Source organism: Oreochromis aureus, linkage group 16 (assembly GCF_013358895.1).
Source record: "Oreochromis aureus strain Israel breed Guangdong linkage group 16, ZZ_aureus, whole genome shotgun sequence".
NCBI lineage: Eukaryota > Metazoa > Chordata > Actinopteri > Cichliformes > Cichlidae > Oreochromis > Oreochromis aureus.
The window spans coordinates 18,575,222-18,596,905 of record NC_052957.1 but is presented as its reverse complement, the minus strand read 5'-3'; the positions used below and the strand labels follow the sequence as shown (position 1 = coordinate 18,596,905).

The 21,684-nt window shown below is 41.6% G+C and overlaps 1 protein-coding gene across 3 annotated transcripts in view; it reads right to left on the bottom strand.

Moving 5' to 3' along the window:
* Positions 1–21,210, bottom strand: part of igsf3 (immunoglobulin superfamily, member 3) — a 79,017-nt gene extending 57,807 nt beyond the window's left edge. Inside the window, exons 1-3 of one of the 3 annotated variants that reach the window (XM_039600306.1) lie at positions 20,508–21,210; positions 20,261–20,428; positions 902–1,282 (exon numbers count right to left, since the gene is read on the bottom strand). In XM_039600306.1, the coding sequence (XP_039456240.1) occupies positions 902–1,282; positions 20,261–20,300 (421 nt within the window). In that variant the 5' untranslated portion in view covers positions 20,301–20,428; positions 20,508–21,210. Of the gene's footprint in view, positions 1–901; positions 1,283–20,260 lie in introns of all 3 variants that reach the window. The other 2 variants (XM_039600307.1, XM_031738620.2) reach the window with 2 other exon arrangements.
* Between the last annotated feature and the right edge of the window lie 474 nt (positions 21,211–21,684).

The following is a 21,684-nucleotide window of genomic DNA, read 5'->3' as shown; positions in this document are numbered from 1 at the left end:
TAATAAATTAAAGTTTTCAAATTTCTGCTAGCAGTTAAGTCTCTCATATGTAAACATCATAAGCAGTAGAATATACAGTAATGTGAAAAAGTCTTAAGCCACTCCACGTCTTTATATTTGGGTCCCATGGTATCACACTTTCTTCTCCAGCCTTTTCACCAATTTTCCATCCAGTTCTTGTACCTGATCATTTTCAGGGGAATGCTTTTTTTTGTTTGTTAAGCCACTCAAAACTGACCTACGAATCATTCAAGCATTAAAAAGGCACCTAACACAAAGGATGAAATCATCCATCATGTTCATCGATGGGCTAGCCTCCCTAGAGCACTACATTAGTGAAGCAGTTCGAGATCATCTTGACAGGAAATGGAAACAGAAGGCAGCCAAAGAAGAGCCTTGAATGTCTCAAGAATGCCTTGAGAACTATTGTTGAAGATTATTTAAAGAAATGACGAGAAAGGCTGTGTTGAAGAATAAAGTTGATACCATGCCAAATACTGACTTTCAAGATGTTATGTGCACACGTTTCAATAAATCGCTGCATCTAGTTCCCAATTTCCTAGCAAAATATAAAGAAATGAGGGGTGACTCAAGACTTCTGCACAGTACTGTATATCTGTGAAGTGGCACATAAACTGCACTGCTGCAAAGGTTAGATTAGTGCTAATGAACCTCTGTTTGAAAGGTGCAAAGCAAACCTCCTCTGCCTAAGCTGAATGCTAATTCAGTATAAAATCTTCCTATTATGTTGCTGTATGCGTATCACAGATGTCACATTAGCTGCATGCTCATGCTCAGCTACACACAGTTTTAGTACCTGTGGTACCGAGATGTGGTTTGACTGCGTGTGTGTGTGCATAAGCCTGTTTCTGTGTGTACACGTGCGCTCGTAGCGACTCACCAGTGAGGTTGGTGCGTGCACTGTAGGATCCCAGGTACCGCCCGTCTGTATTGGGTGTGTAACACTCAAACAGACCTTGGTCCTTGGCCTGCACTTTGGTGATGTGCAGCACAGCTGAGTCACTGCTCAGCTTCTCCACGAAGATCTCCCCACTAGTCACCCTCTGGGAATATACAGCATAGGCATAGTTTTTCGTAGCTGTGCTCACAATGCGAATCTCCCGGTCTGGTACTGAAGGGAGGTACATGGACCACTCGAAGTTCTGCTCCGTCCCCTCTTTGTAGCCCGTCACGTTGCACCAGATGGTCACGTGTGAGCCTTCAGTCCGTACGAGCGGCCCACTCTGCACCGTTACCACTCGCTGAGCCACAGCAACACCGGCTAGAGATGGAGAGGTAGTGGGAGCAAGGGGGGAGTGGACGGGGTGAAGGCAGGGAGAGAAAAGAGAGCGCATGGGTTACAAAACTGCACTTTAAATATTTAGCATTAACAGAGTTTATGCCCCCCACATCTCCCAGGAATACAGAAACAGTGTGACATGTGCAACTAAGCATTCACGGGTGTGCTTACCAAGGTCGAGGTGTGCACACAGACTCACCCGAACAAGTTTTGAACACCAGTTACCACTTAGAAAAAAGAAAAAGAAAAATCACAGTAGCTCACAGCTATAATCTAATCACGCTCACGGCAATCACACACACTCGCCTGTTAACCCTTCCCCACAAGGACAGCACCGCAGCTGTACTACACTGTGGTGAGAGGCGGCCATCTGGGAGTCAGGACAGAGGTCAGTATGAGCTGGTAAAATGCGTGTCAAGCTGTACAGACTACAGCTGTGGTTGAAATGGATAATAAACACTGGTTGGCCTGATGCATCCCTAATCTTTAGTCCACATCACGAGTAGAGGTGTGAGCAGAAAAAGGATTAAAATCAAACCCATAAATCATAAATTTATATGATCAAACAAATTTATTATAATTAACATATTGGTATCCATGGATACAGTGGTTGCAAGAAATTTTAATACAGGAACGCCAAATAAACTATTTAGAAAATAGATGTCGTTACATTTAGTAGTTCCTCCACCAGAAAGCACCGATAGAAATAAAGCTGAAACAGTAATTCTCACTCACTAGGGGGCGGGGATTATAACCTGGTGTTTTATGTTTATGTACAATGCTGCTCAAGTCTTTAAACTCTCTGTGAGTAACTAAGCATTTTATATCCTGCAAAATATATACGTGGCCATTACTTTGAATCATGAACGTTTTCACTGACATTAATTAAGTTTCATAAAGTGTATATTAATTACACACATTAACATTGAAATGTCTGAGGTCAAATCATACAAGATTTATCCAGTACCAACACTGTTCACCATGTTATTCTACTAGCCTGTCATTTGCTAAGAAGGTAGCTTTAAAACATCTCCCCCCTGGCGACACACTGCTCTCATTTAAAACAAAAATAATTAGTGAACTAAACCATCACAGGGCACCGAGGACTGCAACAAACTGCGAGCAAACCAAGCCCTTGTCAAGACCGATTATTATCACTCTTTGTAGCCTATATTTAGGTGTACAGCATATGTGAAGTTTGCCTTAACTCCTTATACACCTACATGCACACACACACACACACACACACACACACACACAACCACACATAGCAGACACACACACAGAACATTCGCCATTCAGGGAACAACTACAAACATCCCTCTCATTGGGGCCAGAGACAACAGAGCATTTACACATACCCCCAAATCCAGACAGAGTGACAAGTACGCTGTTTCCTGTCTGCACAAGCAACTGGGGATTGCAGCTGTGTTTTCGTGTGTGGGTGCATGTGAGTGTATGTGTGTGTGGGCATGTAAGAAAGAAACTCTGTAAGAGGCTGTGTCTGTAGGCACAATGCTCAGCATTAATAATTCACTAGAACAGCTTTTTAACTTTAACATCCTCACTCTTACCATAGTAACTTTCTCTCACACTTGCACTACACCCGTCCTTTCATTCACTGTTAGCGCGGGACCATTAACACCCATGTTTGCCTATCCAAGTGATCCACTGAGCACGCCTCGCGACAAAAAGGTCAATCTTGTAGAAAAACAAAGGTCCTTTTGCAAATCGTGCTCGCAGAGTCTGCGAAACGTAGACGAACGGGAGGAAAAGTTACGATGATTTTGCTGTAGGAGAATACTTTCAGAGTCGGAGCAAGCATCGTTATCTATGCGAGGAGCTCGTGTGTTGTTTTGTTTTCCTTGCTTCCTGAGATTCCTGAGCACATTCCACAAATGAACAAGTTTTACAAATCTATTATTGTGAGTCCCTCACTTTATTACTCTATGAAATCAGTTAGACTGAAGGGAAAACTGATTAAAATAATCGTTCCTCAAGGCAAGGATTTCAACATTGTATGCCTTCATAATTATGAAAGCAGCCACTGTAGATAGGTTGACCTTTTCTTTAAAGAGAAATGAAAAACAAAACGCAAAAAAACTCAAGTTTAATTGTTCAAACAGCACAATTATGTTGTGATATTATTGTGTTACTATAGAAACAAGATAAAAGTTCTGAATCTCATTGTAGCTTCCGGTAAGGTCACCAAGCCTTTGCTACGTTCCTGTGCGAATATTATAGAAATACTATACAAGACTTGAAATGACAAACTAGTGTTCCAATTCCACTCTTAATAATGCTGCACTCGTAAGCAGTGTTTGTGGGGGTCATAATCATATTGACATTTTGAATGCGGTCTTGAGTCATTTTTCATAACACATCGACAATGATTTATTTACACATTCAATCAATAACACACAACCCATTTAGGCAAGTCATCTTTTGTTTGAACATGGAAATGGAAAGGAATTAAAAAAAAAATTAAAAAGTCACTAAGCAAAATATTTATCCCCGGATTTCTGTGGAGCCCCCCTGGGGGTCATGTGGTAGAAGAAAAATAATTAGATGAGGATTCACGGGAATGGATTAATAAACCGCGCACACCAGTCAGATAGGGAATTCAACATGTTTTCATTTATTATTTATTATATTTTCGTTGATAAACTTGCATACTTGTTTATCCAATTTGTATGCAATCTGTGCCGTCAGCTTTTTTCTGCTAATCTGCCAGCTTTGCACATCTTTTTGGACCTGCACATACTGCTGTACCAGACTGCAATGAATCATAACCATAACCTGTTAGAAATTTGGCAACTGACTTTTACTTGATATAAAAATGTTTCTACAGAGAGAAAGCATTAAGCACTGAAGACTTAAACAAGACAGAGCGTCTACAATGAAATGTGCTGACAAAATCTGGCTGACCACAGCATGGAATGTAGTATGTAAGAGCAGGAGCCATCAGTAATGACTCAGACCTTGGTTCCCCCAGTGTTTCTTTGCTGTGATGTCAGTGTGCTAATCTGGCGGCACCCGGTCTACCCAAATCCAAGTCTGTACTGCTGCATTAGTGCTCCTCACGCTGCAGCTTCTCACCTAGAACTGCTGGAAAGATATTACTCATACATCCAGAAAAAGAAGGAGGAAAAAAAAAAACCATACGACTCATACTGTGTTGGTGCACTAAGAGCTTTCCTCCACTTGCCTGTCTCCTGTCATCCTCATGAAACAAGCTTCTCCTCATTTCTGATTACGCTCACTCCCTTCCTCCATGTTTCACCAATCATCAATCCTCCCCTTCGTCCTGCCCCTGCAGTCTCTCTTTCTCTGGATATTCCTGTCTCTTTTCTGTGCCTCACGCTTCTCTGCATCTTTTCAAGCAGGATTTAAGCAGCTCTGTGAAACTTCAAAGTGCCCATCGCTCTGCAGGCTGTTTAGAAAGGCTGACAATGACAAACCAAACCCTGCAGACCTTCAACTGATCGCTCTATTCCACCACCCTTCCACAGTAATCCTGAGCCCGCAACCTCCCCCCCACCTCCCAACTTTTTCACCTCTGGCTGCGCTGCCTTGATCTCCAAGTGCCCATATTTGTTCAACAAGGCCTCAGATATTCTATTATTAACGCTCATCTCCATCTCTGCATACCGCAGATGTCCTGCTTTGCTACCTTTTTCCTTCTCTGGTATTCCTTTCCTGCATCTCATCCCTCATCATAGCTGGCCCATTGCTTCCTACACAACTTTGGTGCAAGCAGAAACATGTGTCCCATGTCAGGTGATGAAGAATGACCACAAGCAAGCTGACCTTCCTGTTGATCGGTTGGAGGATACAGCAAATGGGAGCAAATGATTGCAAATGCGCACACACACACACACACACACACACACACACACACACACACACACACACACACACACACACACACACACACACACACACACACACACACACACACACACACACACACACACACACACACACACACACACACACACACAGAGAGAGAGAGAGAGGGAGAGAGAGAGAGAAAGCTGCAAAGAGGATTAAGCTAAGAAGAAGGGGGGGTTAAACACTAATCCAATCATTCGTGGCCAGTGTCTTATTCTCAGCGGAAACAGCAGTGAGGCCACTCGCATTCATTCATACCTACACCTCACATCATCACTCTTCTATGACACATGATAATTATACACCTTGAAAGGTGTATAATAAAAAACACTGTAGGGCGTAAGTAATGTAGAGGGCATTTTCACAGCGGTGCAAACACATGCTAATGTAGAGAACCGAGCTGTCCATCAACGATTCTCACTTTGCTTCCATTTTTAATTACATACCCACACGTGTAAATACAGATTATATTCTATATGTGCACCCAAGGACGCCCATAAAAAGTTTAAGCAACCTAACAATGATCAACCTATCGTAGTTCCTTTATCCCAACCGCAGTCAGGCTGTACAATACCCACGCAGTATAAATACTGTTTAAAAATGATGTATATTATTATCACTCCCACTGCACTTTACGTTTATATCAAAAAGAAAAATCTTGGTGTATTTTACTGTATGTAGTAACCATCTGCATCTCCAATTCACCTGTTCTTCCTTTCCCTTTTGCTGCTGTAACAAGTGAATTTCCCCAGTGTGGGACTGAATAAAGTATGTCTCTGTTTATGATATAAAGGTGAGGCATCAGCCTTGCTTTACTAATATAATATATGAGGCTAAATTATTGTGAATTCATAACACTTGATAAACTGCTCTAATACAAAAAAGTAGATTAGACTCCTTTTAAATGCATTTATTCAATTGCCTTATTCTGAGTGAGTAGATACTATCAGATTTTCTCAGCTAGAATAAAAGCTCTGGCTTTTTCACATGAGAGGTTTTTATATTTCTGTGTTGTTTGTTTTGTTAAGAGTTTTTTTGTTTTTCAGGTGGAAAAACGTGGTCACAACTCCAAACATCCATCCATCCATCCATTTTCTTAACCGGTTATTCAATTCTATGTCGCATAGGGGCGGGAGCCTATTTCAGCTGTCATCAGACAAAAGGCAGAGTACACCCTGGATAGGTTGCTAGTTGATTACAGGGCTAACACATAGAGACAGACAATCATTCACGCTCACATTCGTACCTATAGCCACTTTAGAATCACCAGTTAAACTAACCTACTCAGAGCCCACAGAGGCGCAGAGAGAACATGTAAACTCCACTCTACCACAATCCCACCATATAGCTCCAATCATTTCTTGATGCAGACAGAAGACTTTTTTGTTGTTCTTCAGTAGAGATAGAAATCAAGACGTAACAATAGTAATATATGTCCACAATAATGATGACATCACAACACACTGATTCTGTATTCACTGCAAGAAAATCATCTCTATAACTGAAGGAGTAAAAAACAGCCTCAAAAAAGGCAAAAATGTATTTTTTACCCTTTGCACCACTGCATCAATGACTTTATGTATTATTATTAATTAATTTTAATAACGTGTCAGTTGAACTTCTCAGTTCTCTGATTAGCTTCTCCCCCCACTGACTGCTGTTTCCCCTATGTGAGTTCCTTGTTTTTCTTCACAGCAAGTTGGTTTACTTGTGTTTACTTCACCTTCAATCATTTGGTAATCTCCACCACAAGAAATCATGAAATATTGACTAATAAGGTTGCAACTTAGCATGAATTATTAATATTACAGGGAGATACGCAATGCATAAAACTAAATAAGTTCTGTGACTATTTTAGTTTAGCGCACAGTGGTTTGAATCTTAAACTGGGATTATAGCCAGTGTTTGAGATACTGCCGGCCCTTAAACTTCACCTTAATGCTTTTCGGCAAAAACTATTTAGGAAAGTTGAACAGGGGACCGTCTAACGATTCAGCGAAATACGACTTAAACATATGAACATGCTACATATAAAAAAGTGGAATACATCAGTGTCCAGTTTGCCCAAGGGAAGTTCACAAAGCTTTTGAATATATATTTTATTAAGTACACCTTGGGGTTTGGACCCCCTTTTGCCTCAGGAGCTGATGATGTAAATCTTCTGTTCGACAACATCCCAAAGGTGCTCAATTAGATTGAGATCTGGTGACTGTGGAGGCCATTTGAGTACAGTGAACTCATTGTCATGTTGAAGAAAGCAGTTTTAGATGGTTTGAGCTTTGTGACATGATGCAATATCCTGATGGAAATAGCATTCAGAGGGTGGGTACACTGTGGAGCTATACTTTCATGTTTTAATGCCTAATTCTGATCAGACCATCTGAACATTGTAGGAGAAATCGAGACTAATCTGACCAGGCAACATTTTTCCAATCGTCTAATGGCCAGTTTTGGTGAGTTTAGCCTTAGTTTCCTGTTCTTAGCTGATAGGCGAGGCGTCTGGTGTAGTCTTCCGCTGTGGTAGTCTGTCTGTTTCAAGGTTCATCACTTTTTGCATTCAAAGATTCTCTTCTGCATACATTGGTTTTAACAAGTGGTTATTTGAGTTGCCGTTGCCTTCCTATCAGCTTGAAGCAGTCTAGCCATGTTGCTTTGGCATCAACAAGGCATTTTCATCCAGAGAACTGCTGCTCACTTGAGATTTTCTCATTTTCAGACCATTCTCTGTAAGCCCTAGAGATGGTGGTGCAGGAAAATCCCAGTAGATCAGCAATTTCAGACTCAAACGAGCCCATCTGATCCTAACAACCATGCCATTCAAGGTCGCTTAAATCACCTTTCTTTCCCGTTCTGATGCGTTCATGAACTTCATCAGGTCATCTTACCATTGTGCACATGCTTAAACGCATGGCCTAAATGCTGCCATGCAATTGGCTACTTAAATATCTGCATTAACCTGCAGTTGAACAGGTGTACCTAACAAAGTGGCCAGTGAGTGTGTAGGCATGCTGCTAAATAATGTGCTTACAGAAAGAAATAAAGACCAAAGAGCGATGACGAATATTTTCCTGTCCACTCTTCCCTGCACTCATTAACCATACTCCAAAATCACTCTGTATATTTCTCCCTCTAGGCCCCTGAAAGCATTTGACCCTGTTAACATCATTACCAGAGACAGCAAGAGTGCCAAAGACACAGAGAGATTCCAAGATGAGGCAAAACAGAAGGAAAGAAGATCAATGAAGAGAGATTTTTTTTAATGCAAGAGGGGTACATTAGCAGTCAGTAAGGGTACGATCATCTTACAATACAAATTCTTCCCTCTTTCCCAAAACTGTCCAACAAAATAAACCTTTACATGCTAAATCATATTGTGCGCCGCAAAGAGCACGAATTGTATTTTTGTAATAGTGTCTGTGCAAAAGAAATGTGATTTAACAGACTAAAATTCTTCCCGTTGCCTCTGCATTCGGCTTGTCAGGCTTTCCACATGGCACTATGTAATCATCCAAATGTAAACCCAGCAATAGATTGATGACAATACCCGACTTTATTTCCTATAGTTTTCTCATCGTATCGGAGAGGCTCTAGACAGCATCAAATATTGCAATTCAGGCCTCGTCCTCTTACTCCTCTTGCCATCCGTGTCGTTCCTGCAGTGATAATCATGGCGTGTGTCAGATTGTAGAAATCGCTGCAGCAGGGCTGTTATTAACAACCTCTGACCCTTGTTCCAGCTTCAGAATCTTTAATATTGACAGCCTCATTTATTAAGTGGGACTTTTTTTTTTTTAATGACAGAAGAGGGAGCGTCTTTTCTTTTGTACTTAAGTGAAAAACTAAATGTTTTCCCTCAAGGCACTGTCGAACAAACATCTGAGTGACAGGGAGAGATGGCAAATAAAAAAAAAATGAAGAAAGAAAAAGCAAGTGTTACGTCTTCCACGAGAGGTCAGTTACATAGGCCGGCTGGTCAATCCAACTGCTGACAAACAGCTACAACAACTGCCCATTACACCCACACACTTCTAATCACAGCGAGAACGACAGAGTGCAGGATGTTCACGGGGTTGGTAGAACAGCAGTTCAACTGTATGTCACCATCTTGTCTTTGTATGTGTCAAGTAAAGAGACAGAGGTGATGTTAGTAGTACATAAGAAATGACTGCAAGATTTAAAAAAGAAAGAAAAGACCAATAATAAATAACAGATACACAGGGCCGAATTCACTGAGGGGTAGATGTGTTAAATGGGAGAAAACAAAGCCAGAGGGCAAGAAGAGGATCAGACGTAAACTAACTTGCACATTTTTGTATATATGTAAGTGAATAAGTGTGCACTTCAATTCTGTGTACGCATTTATGCTCCCTCTAAACTTTGCGCGGAAAGACTTCACAGGCAAGTATCTTGTGTAGTCTTGTTTAGTTCTATTTTTATTTTGTATATATGTTTGGGTTTTTTTGCAGGGGGGAAACACAAGTGAGACGGAGCCAATTTTTGCGAGAAATTGTTTGACATTTCGTGAAATACAAATATGTCCGTGTGTGAATGAATACTTATTTGCTTTCCTGCTCTTTCAGGAGACCTGAGGTAAATGTGGTGAGCATAAGATCGCAGGCAGCAGCCAGTTAGGTTAGTCTGACTGTTCGGTTATAACAACAAATAAAGCTCACAAATAAAAACAAGTTACATCCTTCAGACCAACGCATCACAAAAGAAGCCCAAATTGCAGTTTTCCAGAAAGTTGTGTTACATCCTTTATTTAAAAAAATATATATATCTGGTAGTAGAATTCAAAACCTTGTATTATTATTATTATTATCATTATTATTATTATTATTATTATTATTGTGGAGATGAAACATAGAATTAATTCACCACTAACAAAGTTATCTGCTATGCATTGCCTAGACAAATAGCCACTGGATCCAATCTTGTATCCGGATTCAAAGACAACGATTTTAAGACAATCGATTTTTTTCTTATGCCATTCAAGTCTCACTGCATTCAAATCAATCATGCAACTCCCATCCAAATCTCAAATCTCGGTGTAAACTAGGACTCCTGCTTTGAATCACACCTGGGTCATGCTGTCCTCGCGCCTCACTATGCTAACTAGTTCTAATTTATGGGCCTCCTGGGCTGTAGCAGTCATGACCCCACCTGCGCCGTTGCTCGTAACAGCTGGTGAGACCAGGATGGAAGCCGGGGGGGGGGGTTCCTAATTCCTACTTCTTTTTTTTTTCCTACAATATGGTACTGAATGCTCGAAGTGTGAGTGGCCACTACACTATAAATGGAACCAAGCATTAAGGATAGGCCTGCTTAGCTGAAATGTAATTTTTCAGTGTGTGGGCTGATTCATATTTTCTCCTCTCCATTTCCGGTGCTGGCATTATTCGTCAGTAGTGTCAACAGCGCAGAGCAGATCACAATCTATCCTTCTCGACAGAACAGCTGCCTCTTCATCCTCCCTCCTACACCCTCAGCTGCTTCGCCTTCTTGTTGGACCACATCGGAAAAAGAGCTTTTAAGTTTTATTGTTTTATCCAGAGAGATCATACGGAACGGATAATCAACACACCGTCACTACTGTGACATACACAGCTAGAGCAGCAGCTTGACATATAAATTTAATTAAAACCTTAAACGTGTGCGTGAAGGTCATTCCTTAACACCGGTGCATAATGATTAAAAACAGAGCTGGCTAGTAATGCTTTCTCTTCCACTCTCCAGCCAAGGCTACAGTAAATTCAAAGGAACCTATTATGCATGCATTTCCTAATTTCTGTCATAAACCTTTATAATAGTGGATGCTCACATAAACTCTTTCCCCGCCAAAGCATTGTTTACCAGTGACTCACGAATCGCTAATGAGTCAAGGTGTCTTTGCTCTATGATTTATGATTTATATCACCAAAAAAAGAGAAGGAAGTTGGATTTTTAACACTATCTCATGACATGATTGCTGTAACATGTAATTACTGGTGATGATGGTGTTTAATGTGGTCAAAGGATCAGTTACTCACACCAGCCTATGTACAAGCAATCCCTGTGACCCAAAAGCTTCAAACTTCCCTAAATGCTTGGTTCCCCTTATTTTTTCCTACTCTTGGCTCAGAGATGATGACAGAGAGCGTCCTAATATGGTCATCTTGGTTCAAATCTGCTGTTTATGAGGGAAAGCCAATCAGAAGGCAGTTAACTTGAAAAAGAGGGGGGAAAGGGGCTGCAACAAGGCCCAGAATGGGATAAAGATGGATTTTTTTAAACTTTAAATAATGCAAGCAGAGTCTAAGAATAAAAATATGCTGTTGGAAATGATATAAATATAACAGGTCCACATCAGGTGTTTGAAATGCTCTTCTGGAAATGTGCAACTCCTGAATTATGGAATCCTGGTTAGTGAAAGGCAGGGTAAACACATACAGTGTAACAGATGGCTACAGTCAGTGTAGACTGATGAACAGAACTTGAAGCAGGGCCGTCTGTGCCACATTGAGGTGTCTACATTAATAGCTGAAAATGACAATTTTTCCATGGCAAATACAGCCATAATTCCAACTACTGTTTGTCACTGTGAGGAAGACAAAGGCGTCTGGACAGGGGACAGAGGTAGTCTGTCTGGGCCATTCATATCTACGTGTACACACACAAACACACCTTCAGTGCACTTAGTGCTTCCATCTACACCCCACCCCAAATGCATTAACTCTATGTGGACACCTGCTACCACACTAACCTCCTCTTCCCCAACCCCCCAGTCATAACCAACCTGATTCCCTCCTCCCACAGACACACACACACACACAGACACACACACACACACACACACACCTCCCCCACCCGGTCTGAATGACAAAGCATTGTGGTCTCAGACCTACGCCCAAACCAAGCTATTCCTCCAAAAATAAGACTAAAGGAAATATATAAAATAATAATAAAGCTGTACACAATATATGCAGTCGTGACTAACTTTTACAGAAGAGTCGAATGTTTGCGTTAATTGTCGCAAAAGAAAATGTATCTATAAAAACCGCACAGCTATCTCTGGTCATTATCCATCTTGTACTTGTGTACAATTATGCCTGACAGCTGCGTCTACTTTATGTACACTGGTTAGTTTTTTTTTTTGTATGACTGGCAACTTGCTATCAGTTCCCACGTTTGTGCATTAAGCCGCAGATTGGAAAGAAAACTAATTAACTATTAATTACTCTACTTCAAACAGACTTTTTCTGCCATTGTCAGTCATTTTGCCTCTCAGGCAATGAAAGACATGCGCTTGTAAATTCATGCATTTATGTATAAGCAATTAGACACACAAACACACATACACACGCCAGCACATCTTTGGTTTTATGTGTAAAAGCGAGCGCCGTAACAGAACATAGCGGCAAAGGGAGTCAAGCGCTCTTCATTATTAGGCGGGGGGAATGTTGAAGGCAAAGAAACGTTCATATAGACATTTAATTATGCGCACGTGCTTCTTTAAACGCGGGCATAGAGATGAGTGTCTGTCAGACGATGAGGACGTGGTGGGGGGGGGGGGGGGGGTTGCATGGGGAGCGGTCGCCATAGTTACACCGCCTGGTGTGCATCCCACCCGCGTGGGATCTGCTCGGGTGGAGGATCAAGCAGGGAGCAGGAGAGTGTAGCAGCATGGAAGGACAGCAACTCAGTACTGTGGGTACTTGTACTTGTACGTACGTGTGTGTGTGTGTGTGTGTGTGTGTGTGTGTGTGTGTGTGTGTGTGTGTGTGTGTGTGTGTGTGTGTGTGTGTGTGTGTGTGTGTGTGTGTGTGTGTGTGTGCAGGAGTGAAGTGGAATCCTCTTGTCAACCAGTCATCATGACTCCTCACACAGAATCGCAAAACGGGAGGAGCCGGCAAAACCCCCAGGGATTTGGGGTGGGGGTTTGTTGGTTTTATAACTAAGCAAGAATGGTGCATGTAAATAGACCCACGTAAATGCGATTGTTAAACATAGCACCTTCCCCTGAAACTCCAAAGATAAATATCTGGTTTGGATCACACTTGAGGGCAGTTTCTAATTAGTGCTCTTTGAAGAAGGGGTGGGCTGGGCACAGTATTGTTTAAAATGGAGTGGGGGATGGAGGTCAGGGGCTATTCACTGGAGGAGGAGGAGGAGCAGGAGGAGGAGGAGGGGGAGGCAGCTGGAGTACCTTTTAAGCGTGTGAGTGAGGAAAAGCAGAGATGCACGTATGCAAATCAGCCCCAAAGAACACTTAAACAGTTTACAAACTGAATGGCTAAAGGGGTGTTGCTGGGATGTTATCGCAAAGCACGAGATTGGATCTGAGGCGTGAAAAAGCGAACAGGCCCGGCAATGAGAATGTGGCAGAGTTATGATGTAAGGAAAAGCCTGACAGTTTACCAGAGATACTGCAGCAGAGTTAAGATCAGACACAAAGCAGACGCTGCCTCTGCTCTGTCTCCAGCTCCAGCCACTTTCCTCATTCACTGTGGCAGGCAGGAAGTCTCCCACAAGAACTCTGGTTGTCTTCAGTCACTTATCTCCCCATGTTGGAGAGAGACAACTCAGATGTGGGTCACGGGGAGGTGGGGGTACGTATAGGGAACTTTTGTTTTAAATGTATTGTGAGCACTAAAAGTTTGTGCAGTTTCCTGATGTCTTTCTAATGTTCCCTTAGAAGGAAACATGAGTTTAATTGCAGCTTTTCACCACTCAGACGATGCAGACAGAGGAGGGCGAATGACAACAGACAACATTGATGTTGTAGGAAAACTGTGGTCACAATTGGGTGCGAGCAAATGGGTAGTAGACTGTGGAGTCTATTACAGGGCAACAATTCCTTGGCCTGAGGACATGCATACCAGCCAGTATCTGACTTGCTTTTAGGTACACATGACACAGGAAGTTCCCAGAAGACAAAACATTTCCATACTGGCAGAATCACACCACTCATGCAGCTCTATTGATCCATGCCTAATGAGACATCTCAGTCATAATGTTGACCGACGAATAGCTTCTGTTTTCATTATACATCCCAACTTTAATGAATATTTACTGGGAACTTATCACACAGTTTGTGGATGATAGCCAAGCTGTCAGTCTTGTTTTTGCTTTGGTAGTTTTTTTTTTTCCCCCTCTGTCGAGTCAACAATGTTATGATATGAAAAAACAATAGCACAAAAGGCATCCTGTCATGGGTATACACAAAGAGATGGGTCTGGTGTTTATGATGCAAACAAGCGTGCGTGCAACTACAGAATACAGCAGGCACAGAAAATAACAAGGGGAGCAAACAGCACTGCAATCAGACAGCTGCACAAGCTCGTATTCCCCCTAACAGAGAAATTGGTCCTCTGACTCTGGCGACAACAGCAGGGAAAAAAATAATAATGAGGAACAAATCTTGGGACTCGCACCAAAAATTCCCATACCATAAACATAGATCAGCTATGCAAACAGCTAGCCGATGAGTTATTGCTTTCTGCCTCAGTGTCTAGACACCACTGTCTCTTGTGTCAGCTGAGGCTTAAACACACATGAAATGCATTCCCCCGTGCTGTAACAGCTGACTCAAGGTGCTCAGCATGAGGACGCACTGGTTTGACCGCAAACGGGCTGTAATGCGCGTAATTTTCGGGTGGGGGGGCTTTCAGCTGTTGTTCTTATTCGGGACAGAGGAGAGGCGGGGTGGGCATCAGGGAGTGGCACGGCAAACTTTGAATCCCAACAAAATTTGAAATGCCTGAGTCAGCATCAGTGGCATTAGCACGGTCCTTGAAAGCATGGGAGTATAATGGATCACATTCAGTGTGTATAATCTGTTTAATGAGAGAAGATTACATTTGCAAAAGATGTGTTGTTAAAATATAGTTATATGATCAAGGATTACTTTCAAATGTGTCCATTTTTCATGAAAAGCACTGCTATTAATTGATGATGATGATTAATAATGTAACAATACTGCTTCTGTAAGGATAGTTTGAATGAATCAAGAATAAAAGATGAATATCCAAGGACTTTTCTTTTTGCTCTTAATATAGATGGTTGAGATGGTTACAAACAGAAAAGAAAATGAAACATTTTGTGGTTTCATCAATTTTTCTACTAAAAAGAAACTTTTTTCAGTAAATCAAGTATTCCTCTGACAACTTTTGTTTTTGACAATGCGGTTCAATCATATTATTTGTAAACAGTTAATGATGCAATGACGTAGCATCTTACTTCTCCTCAAAGGGAACCCATTATTTACATATATACTGTTGTAATGATGGATGCTTATAGTAAACAAGGCCAGGGTTTCAAATAATGAGGTCAGCATTATGTATAAGTAGGCCATATGAGTCAAAAGCTCAAGCTTTAGACTAATTTAAATGTTCAGTTTACAGCAGATTTATTTTCTGCTCTTTGACCTGCATGATGTCGACATCCTCTTTGGGACATGTACTTCTTCCCATTAATCTGGCATCTGAACATGTTGGCCTCATGTATGAATGTGTATCTTGGTCGCAGTTCAGTGAAAGTTGAAATGGCAATGTTATAGGTTTTGGAAGATGACTTTAACAACTATGTCATGAAAAAAAAAAAAAAAAACTTTTGATACAAGACACCCATTTTTGGTCAGGTTCAGAGGCCAACTTTGTGGAAACTAATTTCAAAGATGGGAAATAAACAGGCAATTTATTGAAACATGCAATGGAAATACTACATGTAAAGCCATAAACAAGTTGGTATAATTCTTACAAGCTTGAAAGTCAACACAGGCACAATAATTGGACTGAAATTAGTGAAAACACAGCCAATGTCCATAGAAAAACTTTGAAATTCCTTCAGAAAGTCTGGTGAACAATTGCTCAAGAACACCTTAAAAATCTACAGGAAGTCTGGCTTCATGACTCCATATAGAGAAATGAATGATGACTTGAGACTTTTGCACAGTAATGTATCTGCTGTTCAAATCTTTTATTTGCAAGAGGCAGCCAATCTGAATAAAGTTGGCTTAACAGGGAGGATGACTCTGAAGACGTATGATTTAAAATGACGCAAAGATTCTGGAAAAGAAAGTAATGGGTCCCTTTGAAACCTGCATCATAATATCACTTATAACAGTTATGTGCAATTGTCTTGATGAGTCAATTTCATATGCAAGATTCCTAATTTCTTTCTCTGTTAATTATACAGTTTGTTCACATTAAGAAATGCAAACATTGTAATGAGCTTGTCTGGAATGAAAAATGAGATCAAAGTAGAACTACTTTCAAGCATTTGCGACAATTGTCACGGCACCATATGGACAATCAAATCTGCACTTGAATGGCTGCAAGTACCGCCCTCCTATTACTGTTAAAAACACAGGGGGGGAAAAAAAGGAACACTACACATTAGATATGTCTAAACTGATAATGAGCTTATAAGTACCTTCATGTTCTTTGATTGGGCTGGTTTTAGAGGGCCAGCTTGATAAAGAGTCGGCTGATAAGCACAAAGTTTGATGGTGTTACAACAAGTACTTAAAACTTTTCTCTTTTCAATCAATAGCACTGTAATGAGCCTGGATAACAGGCTATGGTTTCATTTTCTCTACCGACTTGAAACAAGTGATCAAAAAATAGCATCAAAATCCTCACAAGAGAAGAAGGAAGATGGCTCAAAGGAAAAAAGAAAACAGCCGCCACACACACCACCATCATACCATCACTTTTGAAAGTTTTACTTCCTCCACTAAAACTTCATATTTCTGCTGACCTTTTTCCCAAAGGATACCATTTCTGCTTTTTGAATTTATTTTCCTTACAATGCTAATAGCAGAAGGAAGTGACTGTTGAGTGAATGAACCCCCATTATTACAGTCCAGTAAGGAGAATTTACTGTAGTCAGACCTGAAAAGCTACTTTTCCGTGTTTAAAAATGAATGCAGATAATACATGATTAGCATGCCAATATGTTAGGGGAAAAAAATTAAAATGAGAAGAAAGACATAAAAAGAAAAAACACCAAAGTCACAAAACTGTGATGCTACAGCAGGGTTATACGTTTAATGTTGTGAAGCAAGTTACATTCAAGTGCTCCCTCTTAAGGGCCCACCGCAGTGGCTAGATCAGCATATCTGAGATATATAGCACACTTGATAGGCCAATGTGTAAACCACAAATGTTTAAACCACTACACTATAGATCCACTTCTTCATAGTTTGTAGGGGGTGAGCTAAAACATAAATCGCTGGTATGGAGTTTGTAGTGCCTGATGTGAGACCCGGACATAGCTATACTAGGTATACTACACATGAAAAACCTGTATCACTCCCTTCCCATCCCCATAACTAACCGTCTCATGCAGGTTTATGCAAAATTCATAACATGTTTAGGGATCATGTGAACAAGGTAAAAGCAGATCTTGTTACGCAAGTTGGAAGAGATATTCGACAAATACAGAGACACAAAATGTGAAACACACACACAGGCGTCAGGATTTTGCTCTGAACAGTGTGAAGCTGCTCTTAGACCAGCTCAACAGAACCAATGGCAGCTCATCAGAACCTGAGCATCCACTGGCCGCTCTTCTATCAACCCAGTAAACGGAAACCACTGAGGCATTTCGCAGTTAAACTAGCCAGCCTCGCACATATCACACTTTCAGTTTAGTTACATAAACTGGAACATCTTGGATACCAAGTTGGCTGCCCGGTTTCAAACATACTCACACAAACAGAAGAACGCCCGCACAAAGCGCACACACTCTTACACCACACCAAAAGCATGACATCTTTCTCGCTCTCTGTAGGAGAGAAGGAAGACATTCTGTTTGTAAAGCTAATAAATATTCACTCCTTCAGGCGACTCCTTTTATAAGCTTTATATCATATACCCTGGTGCCACAAATAAACACACACACACACACACACACACACACACACACACACACACACACACACACACACACACACACACACACACCTGGTTGCAAACTCAGCAGCATAAATAAGCCAATATAAGATTTGCCTGCCAAAAAAATGTGTAAGTGGCACCTCTGTCTTTAATAATGACTGATACAGCCTTCATCTATCACAGCTGTCAGCCACCTTTATTATGTTCTTCTTTATCACACACACACAAACAAACACAAAAACATAAAAAAAGTAAGTGCAAACATGTGCTTGCTGACACACTGCAAATGAATCACACAGCTGATCACACACCGCCAGACAAGTACCTCTAACCTACCACAGCTGCTTGTGTATGCAAGTAGATGGCAGACAGACAAATGATATGAAAGTACATGGCAGTGCATATGCTAGTGATGCATTATCAATATAGCAATACCAGTACTGCTCATATGAAATATAAGCATATATTTCCTTCAGACACGTTATTTAGTTACTTAGTTCATGGCTCTGATGGCTCTCAAAGTGCAGGACAGGTATAGAATTTGAAATCACTGTGAACAGAGATGATCCAAGTAGGAAAATAAAAAAAAGTTCCTGATGCCATCATGCTGATTTAAATTACCACTTCTATTTTGGAATAACTGAACTTGACTGCTTGCCGGTTGATTGCCACCCCAATATTTTTTTTCTGTCTTCTCGAGGGGGATTGGTTTATAATGTCAGCTAACAGTGAAAAATACCAATCACAAGTTACCAAAGCCTAACGACATGTCATGCTTTTGTTTGACTAGCAGTCTAATCCCACAGACATTGTTTACAGAACAATCAGAATAGTCTGAAAAGACTCCAATTTAAAGAGCCAGAGCCAGAGAATTTTTGTTAACACACTGGTTCCAGATAATTTACTCTGAGTCTATAATTTTTCAGTTGTGGTGATTTCCTGCCTTTGGTTTGGACTATGTCCCAATTGTCAAGTTCACATTACTGATCATGTTGGCAATAATAGCATTAGTATCATGTTAAACACTGTTACTTCAACAGGAGCCACACAGACAGTTGTTACATTTTACAGTCTCTCTCCTTGCACCCAAAAGCTTCTTCGCCACCTTGAAGAGCTTCCAAATTGAATCATGATTATGCTACATGAAAACCCCTCTCTTATCCCTCTTTACCACCGATATCTCATCTGTACTGTGACCATGTGAAGGCCAACGCATCTCGCATTCGAATTGGGAAAACCTCCACAGAGACCCGATCCTAGTGAAAGTGACTCACGATGTGCTGAAGGGGGAAGAGAAGCAAGGCACAGGCTGGTAATCCTCTTGGCCAAGTGGGGGCCTCCAGCAGGCCGACTTCCACTCCCACTCCCGCCCGCCCCCTCCTCTGTGCCCCCCCTCAGCAGTGCTGACAGGCCACCCAGTCCAGGAACAGAAAAGCCATCTGGTGTTTGTTTGGGACAGTTCACAGGCAGGATGAAATGTATATGTGTGTGTCAGCAGTGATGTCTGCATGAATGTTTGTGTCAGTGTGTGTGTGGTGTGTGTGTCATCAATGTGTGTGTGGTGTGTGTGTCATCAATGTGTCTAAACTTGCATTTGCAGGAAGGTCTCATAAATTACGTTAAGTGACAAATGGGTTTTATGATGATGACTTACTGTACAGCAGAGCAGGCACTGGGTGACATCAGAATCTATTATGCACAGATCCAGGTGTGCCTATATTATGTGCATCTATACGGGATGTATTGATACACGTGTGTGTGGCAACAGCAGCTGGTTGCCTATATGATCAATCCATTTAACACTACAGGACTGTATAAGCTTAGTCTCTAACTAAAGACCAAATATCACATTAACCTAGTTCACCGCGTACACACACACACACACACACACACACACACACACACACACACACACACACAGCTGTTCACGGGCATCTGTTATTATTGCAGCGATTTAACCGATGTAGTCTACTTCCACCTGACTCAGAATGACTACTAGCCCAGTTCCTCTGCCTGCAAAGCCGTTTGATTGACATGTCTCTTACAGGTGTGCCTTGACAGAGAAACAGCAGATGCCGATATTATCTCGGAAATCTGAGCACTGATAAAAATAAATAAATAAATATAAAATCAGATAACAAACGCAGTCTGGAAGCTTTTTTCCCCCTTCTTTTTTCAGATGACTTACCAAGCAGCGCACAGACTAGAAGGAGCGCACCGGTTGCCATTGTATGTGTGTGTGTTGCTCCGCTGATCCACTTTTAATATCCCCTCCTTTTAGATGAGAAGCCGGTGGAGTCTGACAGTGTGGTCAGCTGCTGGTCCTGAATCAGAAAATAAGGAGGTCTACAAAACCCTGGAGGCAAGAGGAAGAAAAAAAAAGCTTCCTTGAGAGTCAAATCCACAGCCGGCGGCTTTCCAAATGTGCGACCCACCTCTCTACAACGTCCTTCTGTTTAAAAAAAATAAAAAATAAAAGCCTTGGATGTCGTTTCCTCTCGCCTTTACCCTCACCTATCTGCTTTTATCGCTGACGATGAAGTGTGCGTATGCCCGGCGCCTAGGCGACCCAACCCACTCACTCGCAGCACCGGCTCACTACGCATCCGAGACTGCGGAGGCGATTCGCACTCGCAGCCTCCTCAGTAAAAACTAAAAGTCCGGCGTGACTCCTGCGTATCTGGATACCCGAAGGGGGGCGGGGAGTGCTGACGGTTTTGGGAGTCAGACTGGAATAAGTCCCGGATAATTTTCCTTCTCCTTCACTGATGGGAGCACAAAATCACGAGCAAGCAGTCCAAGCAGGCTCTGTTTTTTCCACGACAAATCCCGTAGACCTTATAATCAATCTCTCCACTATCGCTCCGCAGAAAGCCCAATGGGCGGGCGCTCCAGATGAGGCAAGCAAGGCTTTATACTCTGTATAAAAAACCAACATCAGATTGATCACAATACTCTAATCCAAAATAAGTGATTTGAAGTTGTTATTGCCAATTCAAGTGGGCATTGTGTCCTAATTTCAGACACTATGCGTCTAAATCTTGACAAGATTATTAAAAGGTTTTACGAGCTCAAACAAATGAGACAATTCATCCCCAGAAAGAAACGACCCAACCCGTTGCTTGTCCTCTCTGGAGGTTATTTCCTTGTTTTCTGCCTGACCAAGCACTTTGCCAGTTTGAAAACTTGAAAGCGTGCTGCCTTGCTCCACCCCTAAAACCACGCCCCGGCCGTGTGGGTCTGGGGTGCAGTGGGACAAGGACGCATTTGCATTTGTTTATTGAAATTCTAGGGCAGGCCGTTGATAGATTGAATAGGTTAATCGGAGTGGAGGGCAATTAAGCCCCTTAAGCTAGCTTTTCCAAGCTTTTTATTTGCAGGGTAGAGTTCAACCACTTTTTTGAGGCAGACACGAATTGTTCGCGCAACATCTGTTTACTGCATATTAAACGCATGATTATCACTTGAAAAATAAAATATCAGGCTATTCTTTGATGGTGTTTGTTTATTTTGCGCCGATCACAAATGTCGCCTTCTCATGTATAATTTACAAAGCAGTCTGCGTGTTATAGACAGATTTTGTACCCTCACCCCACTTCTCCATACACCACC